Source organism: Neovison vison, chromosome 11, assembly GCF_020171115.1.
Source record: "Neovison vison isolate M4711 chromosome 11, ASM_NN_V1, whole genome shotgun sequence".
Taxonomy (NCBI): Eukaryota; Metazoa; Chordata; class Mammalia; order Carnivora; family Mustelidae; genus Neogale; species Neogale vison.
Window position 1 is genome coordinate 176,926,508 of NC_058101.1, and position 20,624 is coordinate 176,947,131.

At 34.7% G+C, this 20,624-nt stretch overlaps 1 protein-coding gene across 1 annotated transcript in view; it reads right to left on the bottom strand.

The window, feature by feature from the left end:
* The window catches only part of ADAM9 (ADAM metallopeptidase domain 9), a 151,811-nt gene that overhangs the window by 6,269 nt on the left and 124,918 nt on the right, over nucleotides 1-20,624 (bottom strand). Inside the window, exons 17-20 of the mRNA XM_044225334.1 lie at nucleotides 15,011-15,091; nucleotides 14,639-14,744; nucleotides 6,699-6,840; nucleotides 5,154-5,241 (exon numbers count right to left, since the gene is read on the bottom strand). Coding sequence (XP_044081269.1) covers nucleotides 5,154-5,241; nucleotides 6,699-6,840; nucleotides 14,639-14,744; nucleotides 15,011-15,091 — 417 coding nt within the window. The remainder of the gene's footprint in view (nucleotides 1-5,153; nucleotides 5,242-6,698; nucleotides 6,841-14,638; nucleotides 14,745-15,010; nucleotides 15,092-20,624) is intronic.

Here is a 20,624-nt window from a genome sequence, read left to right on the forward strand (position 1 = left end):
TTGTACACTGAAAATTATAAAACATTGCTGTAAGAAATTAAAGTAGACCTAAATAAATGGAAAGACAACTAGTGTTCATGGATTCAAAGACAATACTGTCAGGATATGTCAGTACAACCCAAAGCGATCTGTAGATTCAACATAACCCCTATCAAAATTCCAACAGCCTTTCTTGCAGAAATGGGAAAGTAGATTCTCAAATCATATGGAATCAAAGGGGCTTTAAATAACAAAACAATCTTGAAAAGAAGAAAAAAGTTCGTGAACTCACACTTTGTAATGTCAAAACTCATTACAACCCCACAATAATCAAAATAGTAGAACTGCCTTAAGGATGGAACTAGAGCCCAAATGAACAGAATTGAGAGAATAGATAAAAACCTATACCCCTATGGCCAATGATTTTCCACAAAGTTCTAAGTCCATTCAACAAAGAAAGAATAGTCTCTTCAACAAATAAGGCCAAGACAAGTGGATTTCTACATGCAAAAGAAAGAAATTGAATCCCTATTTCATACCATATACAAAAATTATTCAAAATGGGTCAAAGACCTAAATATAAGAGCTAAAATTATAAAACTTTTAAAACATACAAGTAAATCTTCATGTCCTTGGATCTGACTACGGATTGTTAGAGATGACATCAAAAGCACAAGCAACAAAGAAAAAACAGATAAACTGGACTTCATAAAAATTAAAAACTCTTGTGCATCAAAGTACATTATCAGGGCGCCTGGGTGGCTCAGTGGGTTAAGCCGCTGCCTTCGGCTCAGGTCACGATCTCAGGGTCCTGGGATCGAGGCCCACATCGGGCTCTTTGCTCAGTAGGGAGCCTGCTTCCCTCTCTCTCTCTCTCTCTGCTTGCCTCTCTGTCTACTTGTGATCTCTCTCTCTGACAAATAAATAAATAAATAAATAAATAAATAAAAGTACATTATCAACAAAGTGAAAAGATAAACTAGAAAAGGGAAGAAAATATCTATAAAAGTGTTAATATCCAGAAAATATAAAGACCTAAAACTCAACAACAAAAAGACAAGCAACCCAATTAAAAAAACAGGCAATGGACTTGAATGCACATTTCCCCAGAGTAGAGATACAAATAGCTAATAAACACATGAAAAGATACTCAAAATCACTAATCGTTAGAGAACTGTAAATCAAAACCACAACAAGGTACTATTTAACATCCACTAAGATGTCTACAATAAAGTTTAAAAAAAAAAGCAAAACAGAAAACAAGTGTTGACAAAAATGGGAAGAAATCAAAACACTCATGGTAGAAATGTAAAATGGTGTAGCCACTGTGGAAAGCATTTTGTGGTTCCTCAAAAAGTTAAGCATAGAATAACAACATAACATATCAGTTCCACTCTTAGGTATACACCCAAAAGAACTGAAACATAGGTACCATAAATAAATAAATAAATAAATAAGAAAATAGGTACTCAAACAGGTACATGTACATATATGTTCATGGCAACACTATCCACGTTAGCCAGTAAGTAGAAACAACTCAAGTGCCCATTAATGGGAGAATGAATAAACAAAATGTTCTATATATATATATATATATATATATATATATATATATAAAGTAATTATGTAATATGTAAGCCATAAGAAGAAATAAAGTTCTCACATACACTACTGTAGGGATGAACCTTGAAGACACTGCTATATGAAATAAGACACAAAAGAACAAATATTGTATGATTCCACTAGTAAGAGGTACCTAGAATAGGCAAATTAACAGAAAGTAGAAAAAGACCCTGCATAGTCAAAGCAATCTTGAGAAAGAAAAAGAAAAGCAGGAGGCACCACACTTCCTGATTTCAAACTATGCTGTAAAACTACGGTTATCAAATAATACAGCATTAGCAGAAAAACAGATATACAGGGTGATGGAACAGAAAAGAGAGCCCAGAAATAAACCCACACATACATGACCAATTAATTTACAACAAAGGAGCCAAGAATATATGGGGAAAGAACAGTTTCTTCAAATGGTACTGTAAAAACTGGACAGCCACATGCAGAAGAATGAAACTGGACCACTACGTTACATCATACACAAACATTAACTTGAAATGGATTAAAGATTTGAATGTAAGACCTGAAACCACAAAACTCTGAAAAGAGAACATAGGCAGTAACTTGGAGATGGTTTTCTAGTTGAGATACCAAAAGCAAAAATAAACAAGAAGAAACTATGTCATAGATCAAACTAAAAAGCTTCTGCTCAGCAAAGAGAACAATCAACAAAATAAAAAGGCAACCTACTGTATGGGAGAAAATATTTGCAAGTCATACACCTAACAACAGGTTAATTTCTAAAATACATAAAGAACTCATACAACTCAATAGCAAAATAACAATCTGACTAAAAAATAGAAATACCATATAATCTAGTATTTCCACTTCTGAGTATTTACCCAAGGAAAATAAAAACACTAACTCTAAAAGCTATCTGCACCCCCATTTCCACTGCTACATTACTTACAATAGCCAAGACATAGAAGCAACCTAAGTTTCTGCTGATGGATGAACGGATAAAGAGAATGTGGGGGCACCTGGGTGGTTCAGTGGGTTAAAGCCTCTGCCTTCGGCTCAGGTCATGATCCCAGGGTCTTGGGATCAAGCCCCTCATCCCACACTCTGCTCAGCGGGGAGCCTGCTTCCTCCTCTCTCTCTGCCTGCTTCTCTGCCTACTTGTGATCTCTGTCTGTCAGATAAATAAACAAAATCTTAAAAAAAAAAAAAGAATGTGAAATATATATAGCAACAAAATAAAATACTATTCAGACATAAGAAAGAAGGAAATCTCGCCATTTTCAAACAACATGGATCAACCTTGAGGGCAATATACTAAGTGAAATAAATCAGACAGAAAGACAAATACTATATAACCTCCCTTATATGTAGAATCTTAAAAACAAAACACAACACCAAACTCATACATACAGAGAGCAGATTGGTGGTTGCCAGAGGTAGGAGTGGGGTTGGGTGACATTGGGTGAAGGAGGTAACTTCCAGTTACAAAAGAAATAAATCATGGAAATGTAATGTACAGCATGGTGACTATAGTTAATCATATTGTATTTATATTTGAAAATTGCTTAGAAAATAGATCTTAAAAGTTTTCATCACAAGGATAATAAAATTATGTGGGGTAATGGATATTAACTAGACTTTCTATGCTGATCAATTATTTCACAATGTACACAAATACTGAATCATTATGTTGAACACCTGAAACTAATAAATGTATGTCAATTATATCTGAATTTTTTAAAAAAGTAGAACAGTGATTGCTAGGGGTTGGGGGAGGGGAAAATGGGAGTCACTGCTTTGGGTATCGAGTTTCTGATAAAAAAGGTTTCAGGAATAGATAGTGGTGATGACAGTACAATATTGTGAATATAATTAATGTCACTGAATTATATTCTCAAAAATGGTTAAAATGCCAAATTTTATGGTATATTTACTTAACCACAATTAAAAAAGGAAAAAAATATAACAAGGATGAAGAACACATGCAATTTCTAACCAGCATATGTGAACACCCTGTATATGTAGTGCTATGGAAAATTCTCTAACATATATGGGTTTTATTTATTTATTTATTTATTTATTTATTTGTCGGGAGGAGAGAGAGAGAGAGCACAAGTAGGGAGAGCAGTAGGCAGAGGAAGAAGCAGGTCCCCGGCAGAGTAAGGAGCCCGATGCGGGACTCGACCCCAGGACCCTGGGATCATGACCTGAGCCAAAGGCAGATGCTTAACTGACTGAGCCACCCAGGTGTCCCACTAACATGTATGTTTAAGGGGGAAACTGGCATAATAATTTTTTGTTTCTTTTTTAAAAAGGAAAAGGGAGTGGAATAGGGAGATTGTGTATACACACACACACACACATACTCATTGTAATAAAACATGAAGAAGGATATTTAATGACTTTAACTCCACATAATTGGAAAGACTTTAAAAGTCTGACAATATCGAGTGTTGACAAGGATGGAGGTCAACAGAAATACACATATACCAGTGATGATACAATCTCTTTGGAAATCAATTTGGCAATTTCTAGTAAATAGTTACTATCTTTCAGCCCAGCATTTTAATTCCTACATGCCTCTAAATCAATGCTCTCTAATAAAATTTTCTGCATTGATGGAAATATTCTGTATCTATGCTTTTCAATACAGTAGTCAGTGGCCACATGTGATCTACCTAGTATTTAAAATGTGAATGAAGAAAGGCATTCTTAATTTGTAGTCTTCTTATTTGTAGGTACAAAAAACTGGAATCTGCTAATAGGAAAATGGTTTTTTAAACATCCAAAGTGAAAATGAATGAGAGCTACAGGTATTAAGAGGGCTAAATCATGGGGCGCCTGGGTGGCTCAGTGGGTTAAGCCTCTGCCTTCGGCCCAGGTCATGATCCCACGGTCCTGGGATCAAGCCCTGCATGGGGCTCTCTGCTTGGCAGGGAGCCTGCTTCCCCCTCTTTCTCTGCCTACTTGTGAGCTCTATCTGTCAAATAAATAAATAAAATCTTTAAAAAAAAAAAAAAAGCGGGGGGGGGGGGACTAAATCACAAAGCAATGTTAAAGGAAAAAGCAGGTTGCAGAGAGATGCATGAAATAGCAAACAAAACAAAGTTTAAAAACAACTGAAGCAATACTATATATTTCTTAGGGATACATGCATACAAAAAAAAAAAAAAAAAAAAAAAAAAAAGGATATTATCTCAGTATTCCCTAATACACTCAAAGGCAGTGATTACTGGTCCCAATGCTGAGACAATTACGCCTATTCCAGCAGCTCAGCCACATGCCCTAGGGAAGCCAGGCATTGAAAATACAGAGACAGCAGACAAGAAAACAACAGTAACAGGAGAGATCCCACACATCATTTCCCAATCTTGATTTCAGGGCAAAGCATTCTCAATGTCTACATATCTTCTCCAGACACCTCTGAGCCAGAGACCCTACTGGTATTATTTTCATTAATCAGAGCCCACACTTAGAAATCACACTTCTTCAGAAATAATCTATGCTTATTTCTATATCCATGTAAAAATTATTTTTTTAAACTTTTAGCAATGTGATATCACAATATAATAAAAAATTTTTTTTTGTTTTAAACTTACAACTTCTCTGGGAGGAGTCATTGAAGAAACATGTCGAGGAACACTCACTGGCTGTCTAGATGTTTCCACTTGGTTTTTGCCATCTGATCTGAAAGAGACAATTACTTCTGAGCTACAGTAAGATTAGATCATTTCCACATGACATGTTACACATACCCTGCATTTTCTCAGATATAGAATAATGATGTTCATAGTGGAAGTAACGATGGTCACAATGACAGCTAAAATCTTTATGACATTTTTAACAGCTTTCACACATTTTTCATCTTTACAGTACTAGAAAGTTTTATTAACCCCACTTTATAATTAAATAACCTGAAATTCTAAGGAACCATAAAATTGGGCCAATTAGGCCAGTGTTTCCAAGCTTTTCTCCTCAGGTCTTCCTAAAATGAAAAAGTAAATACACATTCTAAGGCTGAATACACAAAACATGAAGCTGTCATTCTAAAAACGAGGAAGCCCAAGAGGAACAAAGAAGCTGGTTGGAAAGATAGTAACTAAATTTGAGACATGCTGAGGTGACAGCAAGGCAGTTCCATAAAGGTATATAGGAAAGAACTATGGGTATGGAACTAAAATTCAGAGATGCAGATGGGAGAATTATCTATGGATTGGTCAGTTTGGGTATGATAGGAAGCAAGAGAAAGAAAGAATAGGAAGATAAATCTGTTTTAGTATATATTAAAAATTAAAGCTAACATCAGGATACCCTAGCAAAATATTATGTACTAGGTAAGAAATCACTATCATAATAAACTAGCTTTTGATCATAATAAAAATGAGTTTTTAAGTAATTACATTGTGCCACAATGTGCTATGGACTTTATTTGTTAACATTTTCCCATTTAATCCTCACATCAACCCTAAGAGACAGGTAATATTATTCCTATTTCAGAGGAAGTAAACCAAAGCTCAGAGAATTTTATTTATTATTCCAGTTCATAATTATAGCAAATGACAAGCTGAAACTTGAACCTAGGATCTAATTACAAGGTTATGCTAATATATGTTGTATTCTAATGCCAACATGTTGTAAGTGATGGTTGAGATACAGTCGTACAGGCGTCTGACACAGAGACCAGAAATGTCAGGTGTCTGAATTTTGACAGCCCTTCCTTCCACCAAAACTTACTTCTTAAAAACTGGTAATTCACAAAATACGCTTTCAAAATTTGAAACACTCTTCCTCTGTGAGAACTGATACTCCAAACAGACATGGAAGAAAATTTTGTGACATTTACATTTTTTATCTTTAACCCATATTTTAATCCCCAATTAAGAAGCCCAATTAAGAAGCTGTAGCCCAAATTTATATTTACCCCAGTATCAGAAATCAGTGTCAAACAACATGAACCCTAAGGGCTATTTTCAGTAGCTTATAATCCTTTTCCCTCACGATTATTAGAGATGGCTGAGTCACCACTATCTTTAATCCCACCTAACTCTTAGAACCCTATTTTTAAACTAACCCTTATGATATGGCTATCATCATTAATAACTACTTTATTTAATATGAATATAAAAGAAAAAAAATCTAAGTACTCGTATGTTTGTGATCTCTTCTTTCGGAAGTAGCTTTTCCATAGTTGATCTCTCTTGATGAAGACAAAAGCAGCCAATACAATAAGGGGAACAATTGCAAAGAAGAATACCAGAAGTCCATCTCTCAATGCAGTATTCTTGTCTAGAGAAAAAAAATTTATACTAATGATCATTAAATTAGAAGTTAATGCATATTAACTAAGACATATTAGGTGATTATAAATGTTTTACATTAATTTTCACACTGTTCAAAAGTCAAACTGACAGAAATTGAATACACTGAGAAGTCTTGCTCATAGCTCAACAATGCCTACTTCATTTTTGCCTTCCCATTAGATAACCACCTTCATTAGTTTCTTATACAATCTTATACTATTTCACCATGCAAATAAAAGCAAAAAATAAAGTATGCTTTTATTGCCAACCCTTTCTTATACACAAGTTAGCATATCATAAGCACTTTTCAGCACATCATTTTTTTATCACTTATCTATATAGCTTCCCAAACCATACATAGAGGACCACCTCATTTTCTACACAACTATACAAAACTCCATTACAAAAACGTCCTATAGTATATTTTAGGACCCTATTGATATTTTTCCAATCTTTTTCTATTCTAAAACAATGCTGTAATAAGTAAACTTTGTACATATAGGATATCATGCTGGTGCAGTTACTATCTGCATATAGATGGCATTTAAAGTATAGAATAATTTTGCAGAAGTAGAACTGTTATATTGAGAGCAAATGCATTCATCATTTTTTAAAGTAGTGTCAAATTATCCACCACAGTGGTGGCTACAATTCAGCATGCAAGCCAGCAATATACAAGAATTCCTCAAAGCCTCACCCATAGAGTCAAACTCTGCATTTTGCCAACCTAATGGGTGAAAAACTGTATCTCATATAATTTTAATTTATATTCTTTTCTATACTTTGAGGTGAGCAACTGTTCATGTGTAAGGAAATATTGTATTTCTTTTTTCTGCTCAGTCTATTTTCTATTGGACTATTATTTCCTTTCTTCGTAGTTTCTAAACGCTGTTTATATATTAGGAAATTAGCTTTGTCTGTGATATGAGTTGGAAGTATTTTCCTTATTTTGTCATTTGTCTTACAGTAGTACAATGCTTTTCTTCATGCATAAGTTTATTATTCTTATGTAGTTGAATTTATTAATCTTATTTTTTATGGCTTCTGGGTTTTAAGACTTACAAATTTTAGAAATCTATTAATTCACATTAATTTGATCTTTAAGAAAAGAAAGGATATAGTAAGTATAAACAGCAGTGATAAACTATAAAGTTGTCCACATAATTTTAAGTTTGTAAAAATACCAGAAATTTGTTAAAACTTGTATGAAACTACATGAAAGAATATTCAACCCAGTTAAAAATAATAGAACTAAAGTGAGCTTGATCTCTCATTTGATACTTACTAATGAGCAGACATAATTTAAATTAAAGCATCTAAACCTGGCAAGGTTACGTTGAAACTGATACCTTCATACTGCCAATGATATTAACACAAATTCATTTGGAATTTTGGTCAAGGACCATAGAAAGGATTATAACTTCAACCTAATAATCTCATTACCAGCAATCTATCTTTCAACTGGAAAATGTATTTAAGTATTAAGATGCACACTACAAAGTTACTGATGCATTTCAAAAATTTATGAACAACCTAAATGTCAAATAATTAGAAACCCACTAAGGTGAGTTATGGCACATCCAATCCACTCGATGGACTGATACATGGCTATTAAAATCCGTAGTTCCAACTTTGACTTCTACCCAAGATGGAGTAACAGGAACCAGATTTATCCTGGGAGCTTTAACAACCAGAAAACCAGGCAAAATATATTAAGCAACAGGGTTTAAGACACTGGGCATCAGATAAAGAAAAGCGGTCCCTGAGAGACAGAAGTAAGGCAAGCTTTACACATGTCCCAGTTTGTTGCCTAGGGAAAGTTAACAGATCATAATGAGAGGTGAGGGAACCCAAGCAAAGCTCAGCAGACTCCTTGAATTGAGGAAATGGAGCTGGTTGTCTGAGGAGGCCAAAGCAGCTGGAGTTCACTGAGCAAAGAACTGGAAGGGAGAGCGATGCTGACATAACTTGAAAGATCTGCAGAGGGTTCCTCTCAAATATTCAGCTGGGTACTGAGCAATGTACGCATATAAAGAAATCACCTGAAGCCAGAGAAAGAACCCTCTGAAAGGATTAGTGGGAACAAACCCCACAGATCACACAGGATGAGGAAGAGTGCCTATTCCTACCATTCACAGCAGAAAACTTCATAATCAGTATGACACTGAGTAGAACAAACAGAAGGCTTTTTGCCTCAGTAATGGGGCAAAATCAGCACTAGAATAAACGCTCAGGTCCTCCCTAATAGAGCTTAAAAGCAAGAGCCAAAAGGATCAAACTATGTCCAAGTAACATAAGCACATAAGAACAAGGCTCATCAATAGAAATCCCGAAATATCCAGTATACAACAAGACAAAATTCAGTTTCTGGCATCCAGTGGGGGAAAAAAAATCACAGGACATGCAAAGAAGAAACATACAACCCAAAATGAGGGAAAAAATCAATCAGTCAAAACTAAGAAATGCTACAGATGATAGAACTAGTAAACAAAGTCACTAGAAGTTATTCTAATTGTATTCCACGTGCTCAAGAAGCTAGAATAAAGATCAAACATGCTACATAGAGACATGAAGATACATTTAAAAAAAAAAGAAAAAAACCAGAACTTACAGAAATAAAACCTATAATGTCTGTGATAAAAAACACACTGGATGGAATTAATGGCATATCAGACATCAAAGAATAAGAGTGAACTAAAGAAGAACAATAGTAACTATTTAAAATTTAAAGCAGAAAATAAAGAATTGAAAAAAAATCAAAGCAAATCAGTGAGATGTGAAAAAACTCCAAGTAGCCAAATATCCATGCAACTGGAATCCCGAAGAAGAAAGCAGAAAAAATATTTGAAGAAATAATGACCATAATCTTCCCAAATGTGAAAGAAACTATAAAAGCACAAATCCAAAAAGGCCAACAAATCTGAAGCACACCAAGGCATATTACAGTCAAATACTAAAAACCAGAGATAAAGAGAAAATCTTACAAGCAAGCAGAGTAAAAAAGACACCTAAAAAATAAAAGACCAAAAGAGAAAAGATGATGGCCCATTTTCTCAGGAAAAGTAATACCAGCCAGAAGACAATGGAGAAACATCTTTGAAAAAGTAAATGTGGGGGGTAGAGTACAGTCTCCAGAGGGTAGACACAGACTGTTACCCTTAAATTCTTTATCCAGTTATCATTCAAGAAGGAAGCAAAATAAAAACTTTTTAAGATATACAACAACTAGGTGTGCTGTGTAGCTCAGTCAGTTGAGGGTCTGACTCTTGATTTCACCTCAGGTCATGATCTCAGCCCCATGTTGGGCTCTGTTGTGGCACTCAGCACAGAGTCTGCTTGTCCCTTTCTTTCTGGTCCTTCCCCTGATCATTCTTTCTCTCTCTCCCAAATAAATAAAATCTTAAAAAAAAAAAAAAATACACAAAAACTGAAAGTATTAGTAACTGACAGACCTACATTATAAGAAATGTGAAAATAAGTCCTTCAAACAAAAATTCAATGATACCAGATGGAAACAGAATTTTACATACAAATATTAAGAGCATAAGAAATGGTAACTACATGGGTAAATATAAAGAACTTTTTCTATCATTTAAATCAATTTAAAAGGGGTGCCAGGGTGGCTCAGTTGGTTAGGCATCTGCCTTCAGTTTGGTCATGATCCTAGGGTCCTGGGATTGAGCCCTGCACAAGCTTCCTGTACAGCGGAGAATCTACTTCTTCCTGTCCCTCTCCCTGCAGCATCCCCTGCATGTTCTCTCTCTCTCTGTCAAATAAATAAAATCTTAAAAAATAAGTAAATTTAAAAGATGACCAACTCTTGGATGTAAGAGTTACGAAAGTCAAGTCCAAAGATACAAATTCATAAATTATTACTATTTAGCTGGGTATGATAAGCATTACAAATGTTCACCATTTGTAATTTCCAGTTATAATGGATATAATATATCCATTATTTCCAGTTTTCCTTCTCTCCCAAAATATATAGGCTAAAAATACCCCTGTTGACTTCAGGTTAGGTTATGTCCACATAACTTCTATTAGCCAAAAAAATGTGACCAGAAAAAGTGTATTGTCACCTTTGGTTAGAAACATACAAGGGTCAGGAAATGATTCTTTTAAGTTATCTTCTCATGTTCAAGCATACCTTAGAACTTCACTCTAAGATCTTAACTCCTCATCATGGTGAATCCAGACCAGTCTAAGTCTCTGAGTTTAACTACTATAAGCAAAGTCAATCTATCAATCTACATCGCACATGCTGATGAGAAAGGCAAATAAATGTTTGTTGTATCTGGTCATTTTTCATCAGGGCTAATACACCTGATTACCTAATATAGATGGCATTTAAAGACATTTAAATTTTATGGGATTTAAATTTAATTTAGGTTTTATTTAAATTTTTTAAATTTAATGGGATCACCTAGGGATGAAGTAAAGATAAAAAGAGAAGAGTTACAAGTACTGAATTCTGAGATCTCTCAACTTTAGGAAGATAAAAAGATAAAAATAAATCGAGTTGGAACAACCTAGCAACCAGTTGGGCAAATGTACCTACCAAATCAGTATGTAACAATATGTTGTAGCTCTTTGAGGCTATAGGATTTTCCTTTGGATACTATGGTTTTACAAAATCTGGTGATTCTTTATAAAATCTTAGTAATTGTTAAAAAAAAATAACCAACTGTTTACAGCAAAAATAGTAACAATATATGGTAGGTTTATAACACATGTAGAAGTATGATGACAATAGCACAAAAGCCAGGAGGAGGGAAATGGAAGAAGCCGAGTGAAGTGGTAAACTATCACATAAAGAGAGACTCTGATAGAAAAATATCAATATGACTGATTTTAACCCAAACATTACTAATTAAATGTAAGTGGTCAAAACAAGTCAATTAAAATGCAAAGACTCGCAGACTGACTAAAAGAACAAATCCAAGAGGCACCTGGCTGGCTCAGTCTGTAGTGTGTGCAACATTTGATCTCAGGATTGTGAGTTCAAGCACCATACTGGGAGTTGGCCTACTTAAAGCAAAACAAAACAAGCAAGACCAAACTATATCCTGCCTACCAGAAATCCACTTTAAATATAAAGACTCACAACCCTCAGCACTGAGCATAGAGCCTACTCAGGATTCTCTCTCTCCCTCTTTCTCCCTCTGCCCCTCCCTCCTTGCCCCCACTCCCAGACACAGTCTTGCTCTCTCTCATTCTAAAGAAATAAAATAAAATATATAAATAAACATCAAGGCAGAAATAGATTAAAAGAGGAAGAATGAGAAAGGATTTCCCATGCTAACTAACCAAAAGAAATCTGGAATAGCTATATTAATTCCTAACTGCACAGCTCAGAATATTACCAGCTATAAACAGGTCATAATGATAAAGGGGTCAATTTATCAAGAGAACACAGCTTCACAGTACATAGAACAAAAACTGAAGGAATGGCAAGGACAAACAGGCAAATCCAGCAGTGAGAATAACACCAGAGATTTCAGTATTCCTCTCTCATAACTAACAGAACAAGTATATAGAAATCAGTAAGGAAATCTAAAACTTAGATTTCATGTCAATTAATATGAACTAATTATTTATAAAACACTCTAACCAATTATAGCAGAATGTGCATTCAAGTGTACATAGAACCTTTTCATGAGATAAACCATAATCTGGGCCATAATACAAGTTTCAGAAAATATAAAAGTATTCAAGTCATATAAATTATGCCCCCTGACTACAGTATAAGAAATGGGAAATAGTAACACTAAGATATCTGAAAAAATCCCTCAGATACTTCAAAATGAAGTAAAGCATTTTTAAATAACTCAAGTCAAAAAACATATTTTTATTAGAAGTTGGGCCGCCTGGATGGCTCAGTGGGTTAAAGCCTCTGCTTTCAGCTCAGGTCATGATTCCAGGGTTCTCTGCTTAGCAGGGAGCCTGCTCCCCCCTCTCTCTGCCTCTGCCTACTCGTGATCTCTGTCTGTCAAATAAATAAATAAAATCTTTTAAAAAATGTATTAGAAGTTAATATTAAAAATATTAGAAGTTATTTTGAGCTGAATTAAAGGCACAACATATCAAAATTGGTATAATGTTAAAAAAAAGCAGTTTTAGAGGAAAACTGATAGCACTACAACACCTATATTAGAAAAGTACAATCACCTCATCTTCTACCTTCAGAAATTAGAAAAAGAACAACAAATGGAACTCAAAGTAAGCAGACTGGGAGAAAATATTTACAAAGCACATATGTCATAAAGGACTTGTATCCAGAATAAAGAACTCAAGAAGACAACCTAAGAACTGGACAAAATGATTTGAAGATACATCATTTAAGATATGTGGATGGCAAAGAAGCACACAAAAAATGCTTAACATTATTAGGAATTAAAGAAATACCATTCATCTGCTAGAATGGCTAAAATTAAAAAGACTGACCATATCAAGTGTTAGGAGGATATGGAAAAATTAGAACCCTTATGTACATCTGGAGAGAATATAAAATGGTATAACCACTTTGGAAAACAGTTTGGCAGTTTCTTAAAATGTGAAACATAAATATACTCTATGAGCCAACCAGTCTTCTTAGTATTCACCCAAAAGAAAGCAAGCATATATTCTTACTAGAAAGATACTGGTAAACAAGGAGCTCACTCATAGTCTATTAGGGAAAAAAGTAAATAAGTAATTTCATAGTACATGATAGTGCTTACAGTAAAAGAACAAATAGAAGAGGCATACTAGCGGTGCCTGGGTGGCTCAATGGGTTAAAGCCTCTGCCTTCAGCTAAGGTCATGATCCCAGGGTCCTGGAATTGAGCCCTGCATTGGGCTCTCTGCTCTGCAGGGAGCCTGCTTCCCCCCCTTCCCCGCCTGCCTCTCTGCCTACTTGTGATCTTGCTCTCTGTTAAATAAATAAAATCTTTTAAACAATAATAAATCAATCAATAAATAAATAAAAGAAGAGGCATACTAATTCAGATTTAGGTAGTCAGGGAAAACTTTCAAGAAAATAAGTTATAAATTGCGTCTGAGTAGCCATTAGCCAAATTTCCACAATGTGAATATAATACTGTATGAAGACCAGAGTTAAAACAGTAGTAGCCTATTAGAGGAAATAAAAGAAGTTACAATGTCTTTTTTAAAAAGATTTATTTATTTAACTGAGAGCAAATGAGCACACGCCCATGCACACACATCGGAGAAAGGGCAGAGGGAGAGGGAAGAGAGAGAATCTCAAACAGATTCCCTGCTGAGCTCAGAACTGGGTATGGGGCTTAATCCCACAATCCTGAGATGTGAGCCAAAATCAAGCACCAGACCCCCAACCAACTGAGCCACACAGATGCCCCAAAAAGTTACAAAATCTTAAGCATAATGAAAAGAAGCTGGAAAGTTAAGCTAGGGGCAAATCATACAGGGTATTTAGGCTGTGTTAAGGATTTCTGGATCTCATCCTAATAGCAATGTAGAAGCACTGAACTCAAAGCAGGACGATGGCATAATGAAAACAATTCCTGAAGAGAAACACTAAAATTCTATATTGTAGTTATGGAACATGGATTATAGGAAGCAAGAGGGAGCGTAGCTAATAGTAGTATGTAATTCTGGGAGTAGTTATCTAATTCTGGGCAACAGGGATTAAAAAAATAGATACATTCACAAGAAATTCAGGAGGCAGAATCAACATATTTAGTGTATAACCAATGAGGGAAGTGAGGGAGAAGTACAAGGATGCCCAATTTCTGACATGAGCCACTGTATTACTCTATTACTTGCCATTGTATGTAGGTCCACTGTCCACACTTCCTCCGTATCCTTTAGTCTCACAATTTGGGGGAGCCCAGCCATTTTCACAGTGACAATTCTTATTGCTATTACATACCTTCAAAATTTAAAAAAAAACAAAAAACACTTTGGTTAATTGTGAATATTGCTCTGCATCATAAACTCAAGAAAAGAAGCCAAGAAAAAGCATTCAATTCATGCAAATCCACAGGCACTCTTTTTAAGAATGAAACACTTATCAGATATCTAAATTCCCCCATATCTAAAAATCTTGGAAAGTATCACCTAAGCCTCATTCCCTCATTGGGAATTCTCATGATTCGGTGCTACTTCATGAACAAACCAAAAGAGAATATTACCTACCCCATGTCCGTGACACTTTTTCTGAATATCACAGTCATAATTCAGAACAGAAGCATTTACACATTGAAAGTTTCTACAAATCTGAAAAAAAAAAAGTGAACTAATGAATAAGGAAAAATTGAACACATTAATCAAGTGCCCAGAAGAGCTATGCACAGATTATTTCATGCTGAATTCTTTTAAACTTGGAAGGAATTGTTAACATTTTTTAATGAAAATGTAGAAAAATAAGTGAAATTAACATAACTATCAAAAAAGACAAGGATGACACAAAGGCCAAAAACAATGATAAAATTATAATCTATTATCCCATACAAATATAGATACGAAAACCCTAAGTAAAATATTCACAAATGGACTTTTTCAAATCAAAAGTAACCAGATAGAGTTGATATCACTATTACAGAAAGTTAAATTATAAGAAAGTCTCAATAATAAGAAATCTATTCCCATAATACCTCATATAAATTGCCATTATTACAAGATACCAAAACAGTATTCCATAAAATTTAAAACTCAATTTAATTTTTAAAATTCTACCAAAATAAAAGTTTACCTTGTTGATAAGATAAAACCTACCTTCCAGTATCATGTTAATGATGAATTAATAGAAACATTTCTACTAAAAGCACTATTGAAAGTAAGCCATTATTATCTTATATAGTTCTAGAAATTCTGAGATATGAAATACAAATGAGTCCTAAATATTCAAAGAGATATAAAAAGTATCATTACATGAGAAAAATATTATAGACCTAAAGGAATCAGCTAAAAACTTACTAGAAATTAAAACTTATGAAAAACTGTTCTTTTTTTTTTAAGATTTTATTTATTTATTTGACAGGCATAGATCACAAGTAGGCAGAGAGGCAGGCAGAGAGGCAGGCAGAGAGAGTGGAGGAAGCAGGCTTCCTGCTGAGCAGAGAGCCCGATGCGGGGCTTGATCCCAGGACCCTGGGATCATGACTTGATCTGAAAGCAGAGGCTTTAACCCACTGAGCCACCCAGGTGCCCCTGAAAAACTATTCTCCAGAGGTAAGTTAGAAAAAGAGACTAACTTTTCTTAAAGGTCATGGAGTACTATCTTAAAATTTTATTAAGCAACCAATTACACAAAATCAGAATGTTTAAATGCTCTAAGGAAATAAAGAATAATTAGAGAATAATGCAATATCAATAGATACCTTTATTATTCTGAAAATACATAGGTTTCAACATTATTACAGAGTCAGAGGACTGTCCAAATTCTTTACTAACTTTCAGTTAATATTTTTTATTTTTTATTTTCAGCATAAACAGTATTCATTATTTTTGCACCACACCCAGTGCTCCATGCAATCTGTGCCCTCTATAATACCCACCACCTGGTACCCCGACCTCCCACCCCCCGCCCCTTCAAAACCCTCAGATTGTTCTTCAGAGTCAGTTAATTTTTAAGTAAGAAATATATTCTTACTTAATTAGAATTTTAAAGTACAGAAGTTTCTACAGTAATAAGTCACTCCTCCCCTGTCCTCCACCCAGCCATTTCTCTGAATAAAGATTTCAAAATACTTTTTTCATATGTATGAGCTTTAGAGGAGATATTTACCAATAGCTTCTCTATTCAGCTAGAAGGAGACTTTTCTTTCAATAACTGACTTAGAGTAGATGACTGAGGCATTAAATAAGGTCACAGAAATAAGATGAAATGTGTTAAGATCTCACAGACTCACTTTAGGGAACACAACTTCCTAGTTCTTAGTAGAAAACAGTGTTCTGACTGGCATTATTTACTTTGTTGAATGGTTAGGACCAAATTGGAAGGAATACCCTGATAAATTGCTTGAAGGAGTAAAGTTACACCATCCTCGCCAATACTACCCAGCTCCACCACCACCAACAACCACAAGTAAAGGAGAGCAGAGGAACTCAACTTTAGGACTTCCTGCTTATTAATTTCAGGGTGTGACTTTGGAGCCAAAGCAGAACTACCTAGGATAATTTAAAAAGGAGCTACTAAAGAGTTCTCTTTTTCCATTTCTTTTCCCCCTTAATGTTTAGCTCCTCCCCTAAATAAATGTTGAATATATAAAGCTTGAAACTAGTATTATACTATATGTTAACTAAACTGACTTTAAATAAAAAATTTAATATGTATACGTATGTACTGTCAGCCTGCTCAAAGTCCCCAGAGTCCAGCCTTTGGTAGATACCAGAAAGAACAGGATCCAACTTATCCTATTTACCGCTACAGAAAATTCTAGTAATGGGGCACCTGGGTGGTTCATTCAGTTAAGCGCCTGCCTTCGGCTCAGGTCATGATCCCGGGGTCCTGGGATTGAGCCCAATGTCGGGCTCCCTGCTCAGTAAGAACCCACTTCTCCCTCTGTCTCCCATTCTCCCTGCTTGTGTGCTTGCTCACTCTCTCTCTGTGTCAAATAAATAAATAAAAATCTTTTAAAAAAATAAAAAGAAAATGTTTGGTGTTTTGTCCATCAGTATATAAGTATAGGTACATATACCAGGCATTTGCTACCCTTGTACATGAATGTTGTTGACATAGTAACACAACACAAAAAGACAAAAATTTTAAATAAAACACAAAAAGATAAAAGCCCTTAAAATATACCTATATGTGTTAGTAATCACCCAGAACTTAAAGCCAGTATTTTTTCAACAAAAAAAGAGTTTGTGGGGGTTTGGAAGTAATAGTGGTACATCTTACATGGAAGAAATCAGCAGATACTATTTTTCTTCCTGACATCACTGGGAGAAAATAAACTAATATGTCATTTAAAAAAGCAGTATAACAGAAAGAAAAAGATATATAACCTCTATACTGAACTCATAAACACACACACACTCAAACACAATTTGTGCAATATAATGAGAGGAAGATACAGCACAAGATATTAAGAAAACCTTTTAAAACATCATTAAGTAAGATCATAGAAATAGAATGAAATGTTAATGTATTAAACTGTACTTATTAAAGTCAAAGCCCAACAAAACTATAAATATACAAAAAAAGGAAAATTTTTATATTTTACTGGAATACAAAAAGCTTTTCTAAGCATGACATGAAACTCGGGCAAAACAAAGTGAAATAACCTTATGATATTTTAAAATTTCTTTGTAGCAAAGACAAATGCTAAATTACAAAAAGTAGATATAACTGTTTATCAATATTCTCTACATATGAGGAGCCCTTAAAAATGATAATAAAATAAGCCAGCAGAAAAACAGAAACTATAATATAAATACTGACTTAACAGAAAAGATACACGGAGCTAATAAAGATATGAGAAGATGCTCAAGAACAGAAATGCAAACTAAAATAATAACATAGCTCTTTGTCAATCAGGATGTCAAAAACTTAAAAGACTGATAATATAAAACATTATCAAAAATAAGACACCCTCATATCCAATTAGTGGAATATAAATTACCGCTATTTTGTTGAAAAGTAAATTGACAGTTTCTATCAAATTTTAAACATATATGTCCCTTAATTTAAAAATCTATTCCAGAAAATCTATCCTACAAAAGTACTTATAAAAGTAGATGAGATTAGGGGCGCCTGGGTAGCTCAGTTGGTTAAGCATCTACCTTCAGCTCAGGTCATGATCCCAAGGTTCTGGGATCCAGCCCCACGTCAGGCTCCTTGCTTAGTAGGGAGTGTGCTTCTCCTTCTGCCCCAAACCTCTACTTATGTGCACTCTCTCTTTCTCTCTCTCTCAAATAAATAACTAATTTTTTTAAAGTAGATGAGATTAAATGTAGAAGAGTGTTCAATGCTGGTAAAGTCAACTAACAAATCAACTACATACGCTATAAACTTCTGCAATGTGGTTAAGTCAAGACTGCATCTATAATGGAATAAAGTAGATTTCCATATAATGACATGAAGGATCTCTGCACTGTGCTATTGAGTAAAAACATTTCATAACATTATCTAAAGTTTTATCCCAAAGTCTAATGGGGTGGTGGGGAGTATATACACTTGTAAATGCCCAGAAAGAGAACTGGACAGATTAAAAAAAAATAATGTTAACAGTAGTTATCCCTAGGAAATGAGTTTCAAAAGAGGGGAAATTAGCAGGGTATCAGCAAGGGACCTTTATTTTTTGTTCTCCACGATATTTTTAAATTTTTTAACGATGAAATTGTTAAATAATAATCTTTTTTCTAAAGACTTTATTCATTTGAGAGACAGAGACAGCAGAAGCAGAGAGAGAGGGACAAGCAGACCCTCTGCTGAACTGGGAGCTTGACAGGACACCAGGCTCAATCCCAGGACCTGGAGATTATGCCCTGAGTGGAAGGCAGATGCTTAACCATCTGAGCCACTGAGGCTCCCCTTCCCATAATCTTTTTAATTTTTTTTTCCAAAAGAAGAAAAAACTTAGATTGGGTCATGAAATAATAAATAATCATATGGTATTCATAAAGCTCATGCTTAAAACAACTCTGAAAAGAGTTGGACAAAACTTCTATTAGACAAACTCAAATATAAAGAAAGTATGGTAACAATATCAATCAAGGTAAAATTTAAGATAAAACGATGAAGATTTACCAAAGGGACATTTTGAACCAATAAAAAATGTAATCATGAGAGGCTGTGGATGCTGAGAAACAAACTGAGGGTTTTGGAAGGGAAGGGGGGTAGAGGGTGGGTGAGCCGGTGGTGGGTATTATGGAGGGCACGCATTGCATGGAGCGCTGGATGTGGTGCATAAACAATGAATTTTGGAATACTGGGGGGGAAATGAAATAAATAAATATCAAGTTTTAAATAAAAAAATATAATACAACTAAAATGTAAGTAGACAAACTCTGCCACAAACATAGATTCAGCATCCTTAGTGCAAAAAAATGTTATACATCGGGAAACGAAAACAGAAAGCTCCTAGGAGACTTTTACATTCCTTTCTCTAAATCTTGAACACACCAAGAACAAATAAGAATGTGAAAGATCTGGAAATACAATTATCAAACACTATACATTATAAGTGAGAATACACTCTTCGAATGCAGTTGGAATATTTATGCAAGAGTGAAGAGAGAGTCAACTCATTAAACATGGAGGTTTCATTCTTAGAAATGACCAAAGATATTAAACCAAGCACCAAATCTGACGTGAACACCTGACAGCTTTTACAGCCGTCAAAGTGTGCCCAATTTCCAAAGCAGAGTCATTTTCATAGTCAGGAAATCTTTTTGCCATCTCTTTCTTACATTCTGGGAAAGGGAAAAAGCCATATTTTGTTGGTTATGATTTTCAAACCAGACAATCATGCACTTTCTGATATAGTCATTGGTTCAGAGAAAAATCTCATAACTTTGGTAACCCATACATTTTTAAGTAATCAAGCATTCCAAAAAACTGAGTCACCCCTGTCAGAATTTTTTCCCACCAGAGAAACACTCAGCCTATGAATGACAGCAAAAGCCTCTCAATGTCAATGCTGTGCTATTCTCAATCAAGCAGACAGAACACTTCTAAACTGACTTCTGAAGAACAGGGTACCAGTTTATCTTCGTTTTTTTCACTTAATTTTTTTAAACAAAATACATTGAACATGGCTAAACATCAAATACTGCTAACAGTGTTTAGGATGAAACAACTCCA